Here is a 17376-nt window from a genome sequence, read left to right as displayed (position 1 = left end):
CCTTTGCTGTTCTGGGATTGATTAGCACTTTTCGCACCAAAGCACGTTCATCTCTAGGAGACAGAACGCGTCTCCTTCCTGAGCGGTGTGACGGCTGCGTGGTCCCATGGTGTTTATACTTTGCGTAGTATTGTTTGTACAGATTGGCGTTTGGAAATTGCTCCCAAGAATGAACCAGACTTGTGGAGGTATAAAAAAAAATTGGAGTTCTTGGTTGATTTCTTTTGATTTTCCCATGATGTCAAGGAAAGAGGCACAGAGTTTGAAGGTAGGCCTTGAAATACATCCAGAGGTACACCTCCAATTGACTCAAATTATGTCAATTATGTCAAGTAGCCTATCAGAAGCTTCTAAAAGGCATGACATCGTTTTCTGGAATTTGCCAACTTAGTGTATTAAACTTCAGACCCACTGGAATTGTGATACAGTGAATTATGTGAAATAATCTGTCTGTAAACAATTGTTGGAAAAATGACTTGTGTCATGCACAAAGTAATGTCCTAACTGACTTGCCAAAACTATAGTTTGTTAAATAATACTTCAACTGTAGGTAGAGTTATTAAAGTGACTATGCATAGATAATAACGGAGGTGCTTGGATATGCAAGCCCGTCTCCGGACCACCCCCCAGCCATCCTCATGTACTTTGTGCCCCCTCAGATGTCTGGGGTGCATGCCACCCCTGATTATTGTAGGTGTACTGTAATAAGACATACAGAATTGTACTTGCCACAGAGCTGCCTTTAAGATACTGTCAAATTCATTGCCACTTTACAGGGCTTTACAGGGTTTTTAACAGAGTACCCCTGCTCTAGGTTATTTGAAGGTGGGGGCTAATAGTTATATTAATGCTTTATTTACAGTTTATTCACAAAGCTCCAGTGGGTTTACCTATGTAGGCTAATTAATAACAAAGCTAATAAGGTATTGAGTAAAACGTAGGCTACTTAAATACGTTTGAACTTATAGAGAACATTATGCTCGAAAAGCATCCTTGATATATATGGACAAAACTACAGCAGCAAACAACAAACGCAATGCTTTAAAATTAATTCACATACATTGAGTTTACAAGCTGCATAGCATTTGAATTGAAAGTATTCCTTACTCAACGAGGGTCCCAGCTGTCGATTATAATGCTGTGTTCTGAATGAGCTGAGCGGCTGACCAATCATTTTGGAACTTTTGTGTTTCACTGTCCACATAATCAATTACATTTATAGCGAAACATACATCATCTTTTCTGACGCTCCGCGTGTCGTTTTCACGACAATCAGAGTAGGCTAGAGCAGACAATCAACACTTGTTTGGAGAGAACGCAAGGGGAATTAAGGGAGAGCATGGCGATGGAAGGACTACAAATCCCGGTCGCTTGCGTGAAAAATAATTCGCCCCTTTACATTAGCCTATTCCCCCACACCATCCGCAATCTCATTCACTGAGTGGCAGCGTCGGAGACAACAGCCTACTTCCGTCTCTCGGTCCTGCGCGAGGATTCGAGCCTCAATACGGTAAACGAAGGCATCTTACGGTCGCGTTTCTCTTTACATTGTCTGGAAGTTTGGTGTCAACATAACAGTTGGGTTCAAGAACGGTTACAGCTGTCTGAATAGTTACTTGAATCATGTAGCCTATATTTTCTGAAAGGGTAACCAGTGGTGTTTTTCATTGTTCTCTGAATTCATCGCTTGACAGAACGGGAGATTTGCTATGGCAGGTTTTAATTTCGGCTCAATTATGTTGATTTGTTTTGTAAGAAATTACTGTTTCTTGTTGACCGTTATTCATCGAATATGTAACCTATATCGTATGACTTGTTTCTAAAATGACACAATGTTGCCAGTGGGATATAGGAAAGACGAACCACGATGGAGATGTAACACATGTAACAACCTTGTGCACATGGAGAATAGCCTATTTGTCAATCAATCAAATGTATTTATAAAGCCCTTCTTACACCAGTTTGTGTCACAACGTGCTGTCAGGTGAATGCTTTTGTGGTAAATTGTCTCCACTGTCATTTCTCTGTAGGATTCTGCTCAGCTGTTTGAGAGAGAAACACGCTTCCCCATGAGGACTTAATGCAGTGACAACTAAACAAAGAGCTATCAAATCACCACTGACCAGAAAAACGAAAAACAGGACTGAAAAAAACACAACTATACATTTACATTTACATTTTAAGTCATTTAGCAGACGCTCTTGGACCTATTATCTTCTCCAAATCCAAACATCTCAGATAGCTTACATAGTTCCCTTAGTGTTTTGCTTGCGTGTTGCCTGTCAACAGAATTACATCATAGAAATAACGGTTGGGCTTGGCTCGCTGGAATCACACAGTTGAAAAACGTTATGTTTTTCTATCCAACCCAGATAGCGCTGTTTAATTGTTTATGAGATATTTGTATTTATTTTAGTCCAAATGAGGAGCATACATAGTATGTTTGTGATATAAGCAACGCAGCATTGCTCTGCTAAGTGCAAACAGCAATGCTGCTGAATCATGTCCATTGCTAGAGAGACCCACCAGCACCAACACAGGTCTCCATATCTACTGTCAGGGCAGTGTACTTTCTACTGCTGTCTGCCCAGAAGTAGTGGTAGTCACACTAGTACTGTGTGCTAATGTGGCTCTAGCTATCCACTCTGAGACACTGGCCCTCAGAAAGAGTAGTTGCTGCACGAGCAACAGCTACTGGGGATCCAAATAAGCTAAACTGAGATACAGTGATACTCAATACACAAGCCTTAGTTATCTTCAGTAGCCCAACAAACACGATGTCATCAGACAACGACGAGACGGGCTCCGACCTATCAGATTCCCTGGAGGTCCGTGAGGTCCTACAGTTCCAGAACCAGTATCAGTACATGACCCATGACACAGGGAGCTGCTTCAAGTCCAAGAGTCTCCCCATCCTGAATGGGCCCTGTCTGTCAGGCTGTGATGAGCCTCTGCTGGGGGAACCACGTCTGGTCCTTACCACCCAAACCTCCATGGCCACAGCAGCCACCGACCACCACAGCAGCCAGCTCCATCGCCAAACCCCCACTGACCCTGACTCTAGCCAGGCAGAGTCTCCCTCCTCTCTGACAGACTTCAAGCTCCAGTCCCTCTCGGCCTCCAGCCTGATGGGACTGAGAAGCTCCATGGCTACTGGAGCCAGGGATAAGAAACTAGGCTTCTCTTTAACCCGCTTCCTCCGTATCCCCGCCAGGAAGTATGTGCAAGCCATCCTGGCCGACTCGCGCTGCTTCCTGTTCTGCATGTGCTACCTGACGTTCATCCAGTCGCTGATGGTATCGGGCTACCTGAGTAGCGTCATCACCACCATCGAGAAGCGTTACAGCCTCCGCAGCTCCGAGTCCGGCCTTCTTGTCAGCTGCTTTGACATCGGCTCTCTCTTCGTCGTCGTCTTCATCTCCTACTTTGGAGGCAGGGGTCAGAGGCCGCGTTGGCTGGCGGTAGGAGGGGTGTTCATAGCCGTAGGGGCGGCTCTGTTCTCCTTGCCACACTTCATCTCACCACCCTACCAGATCCAGGAGCTCAACTCGTCCACGGGCCACGAGGGTCTGTGCCAGAGCGGGAACGGCAGCGGGCGGGATGCCTTGGACGTGGCGTCGTGCCCCCGAGACCAGGAGGGTAACGAACACAGCCTGTACGTGGCGCTATTTATCTGTGCACAGATCCTGGTGGGTATGGGGTCGACGCCCATCTATACCCTGGGACCCACCTACCTGGACGACAACGTCAAGAAGGAGAATGCCTCCCTCTACCTCGGTAAGACACATTTGATTAATCGTTATATATCTGTTAGAACAATCTCATTTCTACCAAGCTGAGGTCAGAAAGGTTTTTACTGGCCCCCTTTGCTGAGTAAACTGGGCTACTGACTGTTTCAGGTGTTATTAAACGTATGTAGCTTGTGAATACAATACAGTATATATATATCCCGGGAAAGTGGAATTTTGCGGATCTTGAGGTTCACGTCAAGTTCTCATAGTGCTGTCATATGTTCTCATCAGAGTTGGGGTCAGTTCCAATTCAATTAGAAATTCTTGAATTCACTCATGAAGTGGAGAATTTATGTTTACATTAACATTGACATTTGAGTCATTTAGCAGACACTCTTATCCAGAGTGACTTAGTTAGTGCATTCATCATAAGAATGCTAGGTTGGGAGAACCATATCTCAGTCATAATAAGTATAGAATGTATGCATAATAAGTATTATTATTATTATTATATTATTATTATTATTATTATTATTATTATTATTATTATTATATTATTATTATTATTATTATTATATTATTATTATTATTATTATTATTATTATTATTATTATTATTAAGTACATTTTTCCACAATAAAGTAGCTATCAGCAAAGTTAGAGTTAGTAAGGTGGGAAGAAAAGTAAAGTGCAAGTGTTAGTTCACAACATACTTTTTGGGGGGTGGAGGTGAGGTTGTGCAGTGGAATTATTTAAGGTCGAATATTTTTTTTTACAAATTTCAACAATCTTCAGGTTATGGGATTGGAATTGAATTGGAATTAAACTTTTTGTATTGGAATTGTAAAAACATTTTATCTTTGGAATTGAATTGAATTAGAATTCAATATGTGTACATTTCACAGTTACGTAATGGAGTTAATGCATTTAGTATAAAACATTGACTGCAGGATTTAAAAATAATAATTTAAACTTGTATTTCTATATTTCATGTATAACTAGTATAGTGACATAATCATTCTGAAGAATTGAAATTGAATTGAATTTACAGTCAGAGGGAATTTAATTAGAATTTAATTAGTGGAATTAACCCCAACCCTGGTTCTCATATTGTACGTTCTCCAATGCGTTCTGTTTTGCGTAGAGGTCGGGTGAGGAACAGGGACGGGAACAGACATTCCTCTCAGAGCTCTTGGGGACACACAATTAGCCGTCGCTAACAGAATTAGTCTCAATTAGCTTTGCTGATTGGGTTCCGTTATAAATGTGGCTAGACCGGCACATGTGGAGGTTATGGTGAGGGATGGTCTTCCATATCTCTCTACCATATCTCTACTCGACTAATCTAGCCCCCTGTAGAACCCAAATCCTACAATGTCTCCTTATGACTAGAGCCTTTCCTCTGTAGTTCACCTCACATCTTCATGGAACTCTAACAAAGGCAGGCTGTCAGCAGTCTGTACACAATTATGTCAATTATGAGCAGACTAATGATGTGATAAATAATGTAAACACAGGGTGGTGGGTTGGACTCTTAAGGGCAGTATCTAGAGGGCAGTCTGCCCATACCCCCCAGCTGGGTAATTGGGGCAAAGGGGACAACCCTCAGTCTGGGGTAACAGCTGCTTAATGTCCCAACACTGGCTTAGAGACAGGGTGTTACGTCAGTGTTTGCCATATACTGCTAAATCGTGGCTGCCACTGCATTTAAAATGCCTGAATTTAAAATTGATTAAGTTGAGATTTTGTGTCACTCATCTACACACAATATCCCATAATGTTAAAGTGGAATTATGTTTTTAGAAATGTTTACAAATTAAAAATGAAAAGCTGAAATATCTTGAGTCAGTAAGTATACAACCCCTTTGTTATGGCAAGCCTAAATAAGTTCAGGAGTGAAAATGTGCTTAACAAGTCACATAATAAGTTGCGTGGACTCACCCTGTGTGCAATAATAGTGTTTAACCTGATTTTTGAATGACTACCTCATCTCTGTACACCACACATAGAGTGGTTCGTCGTTTAAAAGTTGCAGCGTACTGCAGCACAGCTTGCGTGGTGCCGCAGAATTCTATGACACGTTATTTAATTGCCAACCACTGGTACCATTAATGCTAGTTAGTGCTAGTTTGACCACCAGAGGGCATCTTTGAGAAGCGTTTCATAGCCTTCTATAGTGGCTGTGTTAGAGAATTTAAAACTTTTTTGTAAGAACATAATATATGGAACTTATTTTAAGAAATGTTGATTAATTAATTTGATTAATATTATGGTGTTTCCGTTGGAATGGAACAGAAAATATGGCACTGTACAACGTGATGGGCGGGAGTAGGATACAGTGCTCGGCTATTTAGCTAAAGAATCCCCGTGTTGTGCAGGCACGTGGGAGACCGGGGTTCAATTCCCAGTTGGGGAGGAAGGAGTAGGCTGTCCTTGTAAATAAAAATGTGTTCTTAACTGACTTGAATAGTTAAATAAAGGATACGCTAAGAGCATAACATTTCTACACCCTAATTGTGTAATTTTCATCTAACCAATACCCAAACGAAGATTCAGTGAAAATAAAAATCTCATTGATTTATCAAGACCAGTCCCCATGCTTTTCTCAGAACAGAGCAAAATGGTGCTAAAATAGTTGTAGGCTATTGCTTCAAACCCTATTGCTTCTAACTTCAATATGCCCTTTAAATAAATAAAACCTACACCACTTTTAAAAGCACATTACTCAACACTAGTGAGACTCATATCGCCTACGGTAGGCCTGCAGTATATCGAAAAATATGATGTGACTCTCCGCCAATAATTAGATATAGAGGATTGGAGGATTCTAAATTAAAACCAAAAGCCGCCTCATGGGTCTCCCGGTGGCGCCCAACCCTTGTATCTGTAGCAACTCATTTTGCATTGTGATGCGGTGACCTAGATAGCGACGCCAATGGGGAGGCCCCATCCACAAAGTATCAAAATACAGAGAGGTTTTGGTCAAGGTATATTGTCCTGCTAACAGCCCATAATGGGCTATTATAATACTGTACATGGTGTCCAGGTCAGGATAACCAAAACATGTCTTAATTAAAGACCGGGCTACACTTCTACAGTAAGTGCAAAATCATCCAAATAAAATAATAAAAACCTTAGTGTAACAACAGTTTTAGTAAGTAATACTGACGATGTGCACAATTATCAGTTTCTATTTAGGTTTATGTCACCCATTCATTGTCAATTAGAGACACATTATAGAACCCAAAAGCATCATCAGGACTCTAACTTCCCCTTGCGCTGGTCTGGAGCAATGAAGTGGTGACGCAGGGTACCGTACTAAACCACAAATGACCTCTACGTACCGCAGCATAATCACTCAACCTTTAGTGGAGCAACCACTGTACAATTATCTGTAAGGTCCCTCAATCGAGCAGTGAATTTGAAACGCAGATTCAACCAGAAACACCTGGGAGGTTTCCCAATTCCTCACAAAGAAAATTAAAATCAGTCATTGAATATTCCTTTGAGCATGGTGGTTATTAATCTTACCTCCACCCGACACACAGGCGTCCCATCTAGACATCTGGAAATGCAAATGCGCTATGCTAAATGCTAATAGCACTCGTTAAAACTCAAACGTTCATTAAAACACACATGCAGGGTACTGAATTAAAGCTACACTCGTTGTGAATCCAGCCAACAAGTCAGATTTTTAAAATGCTTTTCGGCGAAAGCATGAGAAGCTATTATCTGATAGCATGCAACACCCCTAAAGACCCGCAGGGGACGTAAACAAAATAATTAGCATAGTCGGCGCTACACAAAATGCAGAAATAAAATATAAAACATTCATTACCTTTGACGATCTTCTTTGTTGGCACTCCTAGATGTCCCATAAACATCACTATTGGGTCATTTTTTCCGATTAAATCGGTCCATATATAGCCTAGATATCGATCTATGAAGACTGTGTGATCAAGGAAAAAAACAGTGTTTTATAACGCAACATCATTTTTTGAAATTAAAAAAGCCGACGATAAACTTTCACAAAACACTTCAAAATACTTTTGTAATGCAACTTTAGGTATTAGTAAACGTTAATAATCGATCAAATTGATCACGGGGCGATGTATATTCTATAGCTCTACGTCTTGAAATAATGTTCGGATAAATCTCAACCAAAATATCCTGTTGGAGACCGGAAGAAATGGGCTGTCTCTTGTTCGTTTGACCAAGAAACAAAGCCTAGGCAAATGACAAGACTGTTGACATCGTGTGGAAGCTGTAGGTATTGCAACCTCGGCTCCAGGTAATGTGGTTTCCATTCAACAATACATTCAAGTGGCGCATTGATATATTTTCCAGTTTTCAGGGATCAGATTTTCCTGCGCTTTTCGATGAAACACACATTCTGTTATAGTCACAGCCGTGATTTAACCAGTTTTAGAAACGTCTGAGTGTTTTCTATCCACACATACTAATCATATGCATATACTATATTCCTGGCATGAGTAGCAGGGTGCTGAAATGTTGCGCGATTTTTAACAGAATGTTTGAAAAAGTAGGGGGTAGGATCAACAGGTTAATTACACTTTGGATGGTGTCTTAATACACCCAGTCACTACAAAGATACAGGCGTCCTTCCTAATTCAGTTGCCGGAGAGGAAGGAACGTGCTCAGGGATTTCACCATGAGGCCAATGGTGACTTTAAAACAATTACAGAGTTTAATGGTTGTGATAGGAGGAAACTGAGGATGGATCAACAACATTGTAGTTACTCCACAATACTAACCTACATGACAGAGTAAAAAGGAAGCCTGTATGGGACCACGCAGCCATCATACCACTCAGGAAGGAGACGCGTTCTGTCTCCTAGAGATGAATGTACGTTGGTACTAAAAGTGCAAATCAATCCCAGAACAACAGCAAAGGACTTTGTGAAGATGCTGGAGGGAACAGGTACAAAGGTATCTATATCCACAGTAAAACTTGTCCTATACCGACATAACCTGAAAGGCCGCTCAGCAAGGAAGAAGCCACTGCTCCAAAACCGCCATAAAAAAGCCAGACTATGGTTTGCAACTGCACATGGGGACAAAGATCATACTTTTTGGAGAAATGTCCTCTGGTCTGATGAAACAAAAATAGAACTGTTTGGCCATAATTACCATCATGATGTTTGGAGGAAAAAGGGGGAGGCTTGCAAGCCAAAGAACACCATCCCAACCGTGAAGCACGGTGGTGGCAGCATCATGTTATGGGGGTGCTTTGCTGCAGGAGGGACTGGTGCACATCACAAAATAGATGGCATCATGAGGTAGGAAAATTATGTGGAAATATTGAAGCAGCATCTCAAGACATCAGCCAGGAAGTTAAAGCTTGGTTGCAAATGTGTCTTCCACATGGACAATGACCCCAAGCATACTTCCAAAGTTGTAGCAAAATGGCTTCAGGCCAACAAGGTCAAGGTGTTGGAGTGGCCATCACAAACCCCTGACCTCAATCCTATAGAACATATGTGGGCAGAACTTATAAAGCGTGTGCTAGCAAGAAGCCTACAAACCTGACTCAGTTACACCAGCTCTGCCAGGAGGAATGGGACAAAATTCACCCAACTTATTGTGGGAAGCTTGTCTAAGGCTACCCGAAACGTTTGACCCAAGTTGAACAATTTAAAGGCAATGCTAACAAATACTAATTGTATGTATGTAAACTTCTGATCCACTGGGAATGTGATGAAAGAAATAAAAGCTGAAATAAATCATCCTCTCTACTATTATTCTGACATTTCACATTATTAAAATAAATTGGGGATTCTAATTGACCTGAGACAGGGAATTTTTACTAAGATTAAATGTCAGGAATTGTGAAAAACTGAGTTTAAATGTATTTAGCTTAGGTGTATGTAAACTTCCAACTTCAACTGTATTTAAATTAAATATATATGTCATTTTCAATAAACTTTTTCAATAAACTAAAAACATGTTTTCACTTTGTCATTATGGGGTATTGTGTGTAGATGGGTGAAAAAAACTAATATTTGATCTATTTTCAATTCAGGCTGTAACACAACAAAAGTAAGTCGAGGGGTATGAATCATTTCTGAAGGCACTGCATGCATTAGTAAGCGTGCCTGCATGTGTCCTTGTTTGTGTGTATGTGTTTGTGTCGGAGAGAGAGAGCAAGAGAGAGATGAATGGAGGGTTGAAGGTTGAGCTGAAAAGGCCCCTCACATCATTACCTACCCTACGGAGCATGCTTAGCAGAGTCCACCTACACTACACACAAACTGCTCTGCTGGGACTGCACTGGGAGAAAAACATGGCTTTAACCCTGGCTTTAACAGGATGCTCTGGGAAAACACATCACCCCTGTAAGGCTGATTAGAGGCAGCATTCGTAGAGATAGTGGCCCAAATTGCACCATATTCCCTATCTTGCATTACTTTTGACCAGAGCGTATAGGAATAGGGTTCCATTTGGGATACAGCCAGTGACAGAGGCACCAGTCGCTAGGCTAGCGTTCTGTTGACCGTGTTGGCTTTGTTCAGTCCGTCGCTCAACATTGATGATAGTCTGTTTCATTTCAACAGTAGTGTTGTTGGTGATTACAAGGACTTGAGACTTGTCTGTGCATGTCAACTGACTGTGAATAGGAGATGAGCAGATAAAAAATCCTTTGGCTCTTCTAAGGTATGCGCGTGCATGAGTGAGGGTGTGTTGACTTCTACGTAAGGTCATTAACGATAGTGACAGATAACCACAGGGTTTATTCTGCGTGTGTATTTTTGATCCGCCTATTTCCAAACAGTAAAAAAATAATAATTCAGTGTTAACTTAAACGACTAAAATCAGATAGAAAGTATGTAGAAAAAGATCATGGACCTAAATATTTTTTAAATGAAATCATCTTTGAGAACCAATAATAATCTAAATAAAAGCTAGACAGTCAGGGGAATCTAAAATGTCCAAAATGACACATTCAGGAGTATTTTTGTCATGGCATGGTGCCCCCATGTATTTTGTTATAACATTTGAGTCACTCAGATAGCATAAGCCATGGCAAAATGTGTAGAACACGAAATTAGCTTTAAAACTGCAACATTTTCTCTCCGCCACATGTAAAAAGGTGTAGAATTGCAAGAAATTAGCTTTAAAACAGCTACATTTTGGCCTGCGGCCAACAGGAGGGTGACCGCACCAGTTACCACAACCACAACCCCTCCATGACCACCACCTCAGCTCCTTTTTGACCCAGAATAAACCCTGATACAGTTATTTTTAAAAATTGGATTGCCTTTGTCTTTAAATTGTTTGTGTGTATGTGTGTCTCTGTATGTGTGTGTCCATGTCTGTGTCTCTTTCTGTGTGTGTGTGTGTGTGTGTGTGTGTGTGTGTGTGTGTGTGTGTGTGTGTGTGTGTGTGTGTGTGTGTGTGTGTGTGTGTGTGTGTGTGTGTGTGTGTGTGTGTGTGTGTGTGTGTGTGTGTGTGTGTGTGTGTGTGTGTGTGGCGGGCGGGCGGGGTACAGGAGAGCCAAGTCTGCTATGTAGCACTCAGTGTGTGGTACATGGTGTGTGTATCCTTCTTCATCTGTTCAAGCCTTAACTCCCTTATCTTACCTCCTTTGCACTCACTGTATATAGACTTTTTGTTCTCTTTTGTTCTACTGTATTATTGACTATGTTTTGTTTATTCCATGTGTAACTCTGTGTTGTTGTATGTGTCGAATTGCTATGCTTTATCTTGGCCAGGTTGCAGTTGCAAATGAGAACTTGTTCTCAATTAGCCTACCTGGTTAAATAAAGGTGAAATAAAATAAATAAAATAAGTGTGTGCGAGCGAAGGCATTCCTCAAAAGTGGCCCCCCATACCCGTCAAATGTTGACCTTATCACTATGGAAACAGCAGAGGCATGGGGTTAACTTTTACCTCTTCTCTTCCTCTCTCTTTCCTCACACTCCCACTCTTCTGTCCCTGGTTGTGTCCCAAATGGCTCTTTATTCCCCATGGACCCTGGTCAAAAGTAGTGCACTATAACGGGAATAGGGAGCCATTTGGGATGGAACAAGACTCTCTTCACAGTCCCCACCCCTCTCTCCCTCTCGCCTTTTAAAACATATGTGTACTCACATTGATCTACTCCTATCTATCCATCTACTGTAGTTCAGATTAGAGGTCGACCGATTAATCGGAATGGCCGATTTCAAGTTTTCATAACAATCAGACATCGGTATTTTTGGACACCGATTTGGCCAATTTAAAAAAAATATATATATATATTTCACCTTTATTTAATCTTTATTTAACTAGGCAAGTCAGTTAAGAACGCATTCTTATTTTTAATGACGGCCTAGGAACGGTCGGTTAACTGCCTTGTTCTGGGGCAGAACGACAGATTTTTACCTTGTCAGCTCAGGGATTCAATCTTACAGTTAACTAGTCCAACGCTCTAAACACCTGTCTCTCATTGCACTCCACGAGGAGCCTGCATGTTACGTGAATGCAGTAAACCAAGGTAAGTTGCTAGCTAGCATTAAACTTATCTTATAAAAAACAATCAATTAATCAATCATAATCACTAGTTAACTACACATGGTTGATGATATTACTAGTTTATCTAGCGTGTCCTGCGTTGCATATAATCGATGCGGTGCGTATCGTTACTCCAATGTATATCTAACCATAAACATCAATGCCTTTCTTAAAATCAATACACAGAAGTATATATCTTTAAACCTGCATATTTAGCTGAAAGAAATCCAGGTTCGCAGGCAATATTAACCGGGTGAAATTGTGTCACTTCTCTTGCGTTCATTGCACACAGAGTCAGTGTATGGGCCAACTAATTTGCCAGAATTTTACGTAATTATGACATAACATTGAAGGTTATGCAATGTAACAGCAATATTTAGACTTATGGATGCCACCCGTTAGATAAAATACGGAACGGTTCCGTATTTCACTGAAAGAATAAACGTCTTGTTTTCGAGATGATAGTTTCTGGATTCTAACCATATTAATGACATAAGGCTCATATTTCTGTGTTATAACTAAGTCTATGATTTGATAGAGCAGTCTGACTGAGCGGTGGTAGACACCAGCGGGCTCATAAACATTCATTCAAACAGCACTTTTGCGTGTTTGCTAGCAGCTGTTTATGACTTCAAACCTATCAACTCCCGAGATTAGGCTGGTGTAACCAATGTGAAATGGCTAGCTAGTTAGCGGGGTGCGCACTAATAGCGTTTCAAACATCACTCGCTCTGAGACTTGGAGTGGTTGTTCCCCTTGATCTGCATGGGTAACGCTGCTTCGAGCCCAGGTAGGAGCGATGAGAGGGATGGAAGCTATACTGTTACACTGGCAATACTAAAGTGCCTATAAGAACATCCAATAGTCAAAGGTTAATGAAATACAAATGGTATAGAGAGAAATAGTCCTATAATTCCTATAATAACTACAACATAAACCTGGGAATATTTAAGACTCATGTTAAAAGGAACCACCAGCTTTCATATGTTCTGAGCAAGGAACTTAAACGTTAGCTTTTTTCCATGGCACATATTGCACTTTTACTTTCTTCTCCAACACTTTGTTTTTGCATTATTTAAACCAAATTTAACATGTTTTATTATTTATTTGAGGCTAAATTTATTTTATTGATGTATTGTATTAATTTGTATTTTATTTTAAATTGGCCGATTTAATCGGTATCTGGTTTTTTGGTCCTCCAATAATCGGTAAAAATCATAATCGGTAAACCTCTACTTCAGATTGCACTACTCTTGACTTTCCAGGATTCTCTGGTTAGGCGTGTTGTTGGTGATGGCTTTTGACCTGTCTCTCGACTGCTCTTTTTACCCACAAATCAAGAGGTCAAAGGTCAAACGCACACGACACAGAAACCTCTCCTCCATCACTGAGAATGATGTTTAGAAACAGCGATATCGCTACTCGCCATCATCTAACATCATCTACCTCTGATTGGGAGGACACGAAGGACCCATAGATTTAACTGACACATATTCAAACACACACACACACACACACACACACACACACACACACACACACACACACACACACACACACACACACACACACACACACACACACACACACACACACACACACACACACACACACACACACACACACACACACACACACACAAACACACTGCTGCAATCAATAAGGTCGTTTTCCATACAGAACGGCAAGGGATGGTTCAGTCCCTCCATGCACTCCTCGCCTCCCTCAGTGATACCAGAGCAGTGAAGTAGTGCTCTAAAGAATTAGCTTGAAACATTTATAAACTAATAATAATTTGAGAGCTCTTCTTGACAATTGATGGCCTGATAAAGCTTACCCCTGCAAACCTGTGAACTTTCCTCCAAATGTGATGAGTTTGCAGCATATTTGAGAGATAAGATAACAATGATAAAAACTGCTGTGGTGAAATGCCTTCTGAAGAAAAGTAATCTAGATTCTTCAGCTTTTAGCCATTTTCAGCCCATCTCTAACCTTCCATTATTAAGCTAAATTCTGGAGAAATTGGTGTTCTAAAAGCAAAATGATTTTCGATCTGCCAACTATATATATATATTTTTAAAAATTCAATCTGGTTTTCGGGCCCACCACAGCACAGAGACAGCCTTAGTTAAAGTGGTATCTTAGAGCCAACACAGATGCCAAACAGCTCTCTGTCCTTGTACTCTTGGATTTAAGTTCCGCATTCAACACTGTTGACCATGACGTCCTTCTGGATAGACTGGAGAGGTGGGTTGGCTTCTCCAGTCCAGTTCTAAATTGGGACCTATTTAACCGGTCAAGAGTTTTTTTGTCACCCTTGGTGAACATAACTAATAGAAAATACATATCACATGTGGCATTCCACAAGGTTTGATTTTGGGTTCGGTACTGTTCAGTTTATATATGTTCCCCCTTGGCAGCATTACCAGAAAGCACAGCGTTCCGCGGACAATACACAACTTTACATTTCTGTGTCACCAGAGGATTTTAGCTGCACAAATAAATGATTAGACTATATTAGTGATTTAAATATTTCGATGGCTCGCAACTTCCTTCAGCTAAATCAAAACAAGACTGAGGTACACTACATAACCAGAAGTATCTCATTCCAAAATTATGGGCATTAATATAGAGTTTACTGCTATAACAGCCTCCACTCTTCTGGGAAGGCTTTCCACTATATGTTGGAACATTGCTGCGGGATTGCTTCCATTCAGCCACAAGAACATCAGTGAGGTCGGGCACTGATGTTGGGCAATTAGGCCTGGCTTACAGTCAGCGATTCAATTCATCCCAAAGGTGTTCGATGGGGTTCAGGTCAGGACTCTGTGCAGGCCAGTCAAGTTCTTCCACACCGATCTCGACAAACCATTTCTTTATGGACCTCACTTTGTACACAGGGGCATTGTCATTCTGTGACAGGAAGGCCTTCCCCAAACTGTTGCCATGAAGTTTGAAGCACAGAATCATCTATAATGTAATTGTATGCTGTGGCGTTAAGATTCCCCTTCACTTGAACTAAGGGGCCTAGCCCTAACCATGAAAACAGCCCCAGACCAATATTCCTCCTCTAACAAACTTTACGGTTAGCGCTATGCATTAGGGCAGGTAGTGTACTCCTGGCATCCGCCAAAACCCAGATTTGTACGTCGGACTGACAGATGGTGAAGCGTGATTTCTTACTCCAGAGAATTTGTTTCCTCTGTTCCAGAGTCAGCAGGTAGCTGGTTAGAGCATTAACTAAAAAGTTGATAGATCAAATCCCTGTCATTCTGCCCCAGAGCAAGGCAGTTAACCCACTGTTCCCTGGGTGCTGAAGATGTGGATGTTGATTAAGGCAGCCCACTGCACCTCTATGATTCAGAGGGGTTGGGTTAAATGTGGAAGACACATTTCAGTTGAATACATTCAGTTGTACAACTGACTAGGTATCCCCCTTTCCCCCAATGGCGGCAAGCTTTACACCACTGAAGTCAACACTTGGCATTGCCCATAGTGATCTTAGGCTTGTGGAAACCCATTTTCATGAAGCTCGCGACAAACAGTTCTTATGCTGACGTTGCTTCCAGAGGCAGTTTGGAACTCGGTAGTGAGCGTTGCAACCGAGGACAGGCGATTTTTATGTGCTACTCGCTTCAGCACTCGGCTGTCCTGTCCTGTGAGCTTGTGTGGCCTACCACTTTGGAGGCTGAGCCATTGTTTCTCCTAGACGTTTTCCACTTCACAATAACAACATTTACAGTTAGTGATGCACCGATATTACATACCGATATCCAATATTTTCATTGCCAAAAAAAAACGATACAGATAACCAATATTACTTTTTTTGTGGCCATTCAAGCATTCTAGAACAGTTAAATAGTACACACACACACACTCACGCGCGCAGTGGTCTAAGGCACTGCATTTCAGTGAAGAGGTGTCACTACAGTCCCTGGTTCAAATCCAGGCTGTATCACTTCCGGCTGTGATTGGGAGTCCCATAGGAGCAGCACACAATTGGCCTAGCGTCGTCCGGGTTTGGCCCGGGGTAGGCCGTCATTGTAAATAAGAATTTGTTCTTAACTGACTTGCCTATTTAATTAAAGGTTACACACACATACACACTAGAGGTGGATCGATTATGATTTTTCAACGCTGATACTGATACCGATTATTGGAGGACCAAAAAAAGCCGATACCGATTAATCGGCGAATTTTTAAAACATTTATTTGTAATAATGACAATTACAACAATACTGAATGAATACTTAGTTTAACTTAATATAATACATCAATAAAATCAATTTAGCCTCAAATAAATAATCAAACATGTTCAATTTGGATTAAAGATTGCAAAAACAAAGTGTTGGAGAAGAAAGTAAAAGTGCAATATGTGTCATGTAAGAAAGCTAAAGTTTATGTTCCTTGCTCAGAACATGGGAACATATGAAAGCTGGTGGTTCCTTTTAACATGAGTCTTAAATATTCCAGGTAAGAAGTTTTAGGATGTAGATATTATAGGAATTATAGGACTATTTCTCTCTAACCCTTTTGTATTTCATATACCTTTGACTATTGGATGTTTTTATAGGCACTTTAGTATTGCCAGTGTAACAGTATAGCTTCCTTCCCTATCCTCGCTCCTACCTGGGCTCGATCCAGGAACACATCAGCCATCCTCGAAGCAGCGTTACCCATGCAGAGCAAGGAGAACAACTTCTCCCAAGTCTGAGAGCAAGTGATGTCACTTGAACGCTATTAGCGCGCACCCCGCTAACTATTTAGCCATTTCACATCGGTTACACTACCTAATCTCGGGAGTTGATAGGCTTGAAGTTATAAACAGCGCAATGCTTCAAGCATTGCGAAGAGCTGCTGGCAAACACATGAAAGTGCTGTTTGAATGAATGCTTACGAGCCTGCTGGTGCCTACCATCGCTCAGTCAGACTGCTCTATCAAATCATAGACTTAATTATAACATAATAACACACAAAAATACGAGCCTTTGGTCATTAAAATAGTCAAATCCGGAAACGATCATTTCCAAAACAAAACGTTTATTCTATCAGTGAAATACGGAACCGTTCCGTATTTTATCTAACGGATGGCATCCCTAAGTCTAAATATTGCTGTTACATTGTACAACCTT

The 17376-nt window shown here is 41.1% G+C and overlaps 1 protein-coding gene across 1 annotated transcript in view; it reads left to right on the top strand.

Annotated features, from left to right (window-relative positions):
* Positions 1-2209: 2209 nt before the first annotated feature.
* The window catches only part of LOC124039707 (solute carrier organic anion transporter family member 5A1), a 104164-nt gene continuing 88997 nt past the window's right edge, over positions 2210-17376 (top strand). Inside the window, exon 1 of the mRNA XM_046355959.1 lies at positions 2210-3777. Within this exon, the coding sequence (XP_046211915.1) occupies positions 2778-3777 (1000 nt within the window). The 5' untranslated portion in view covers positions 2210-2777. The remainder of the gene's footprint in view (positions 3778-17376) is intronic.

Source organism: Oncorhynchus gorbuscha, linkage group LG07 (assembly GCF_021184085.1).
Source record: "Oncorhynchus gorbuscha isolate QuinsamMale2020 ecotype Even-year linkage group LG07, OgorEven_v1.0, whole genome shotgun sequence".
Taxonomy (NCBI): Eukaryota; Metazoa; Chordata; class Actinopteri; order Salmoniformes; family Salmonidae; genus Oncorhynchus; species Oncorhynchus gorbuscha.
The sequence above is the reverse complement of the archived record's forward strand: the minus strand, read 5'-3'. Positions and strand labels throughout refer to the sequence as shown.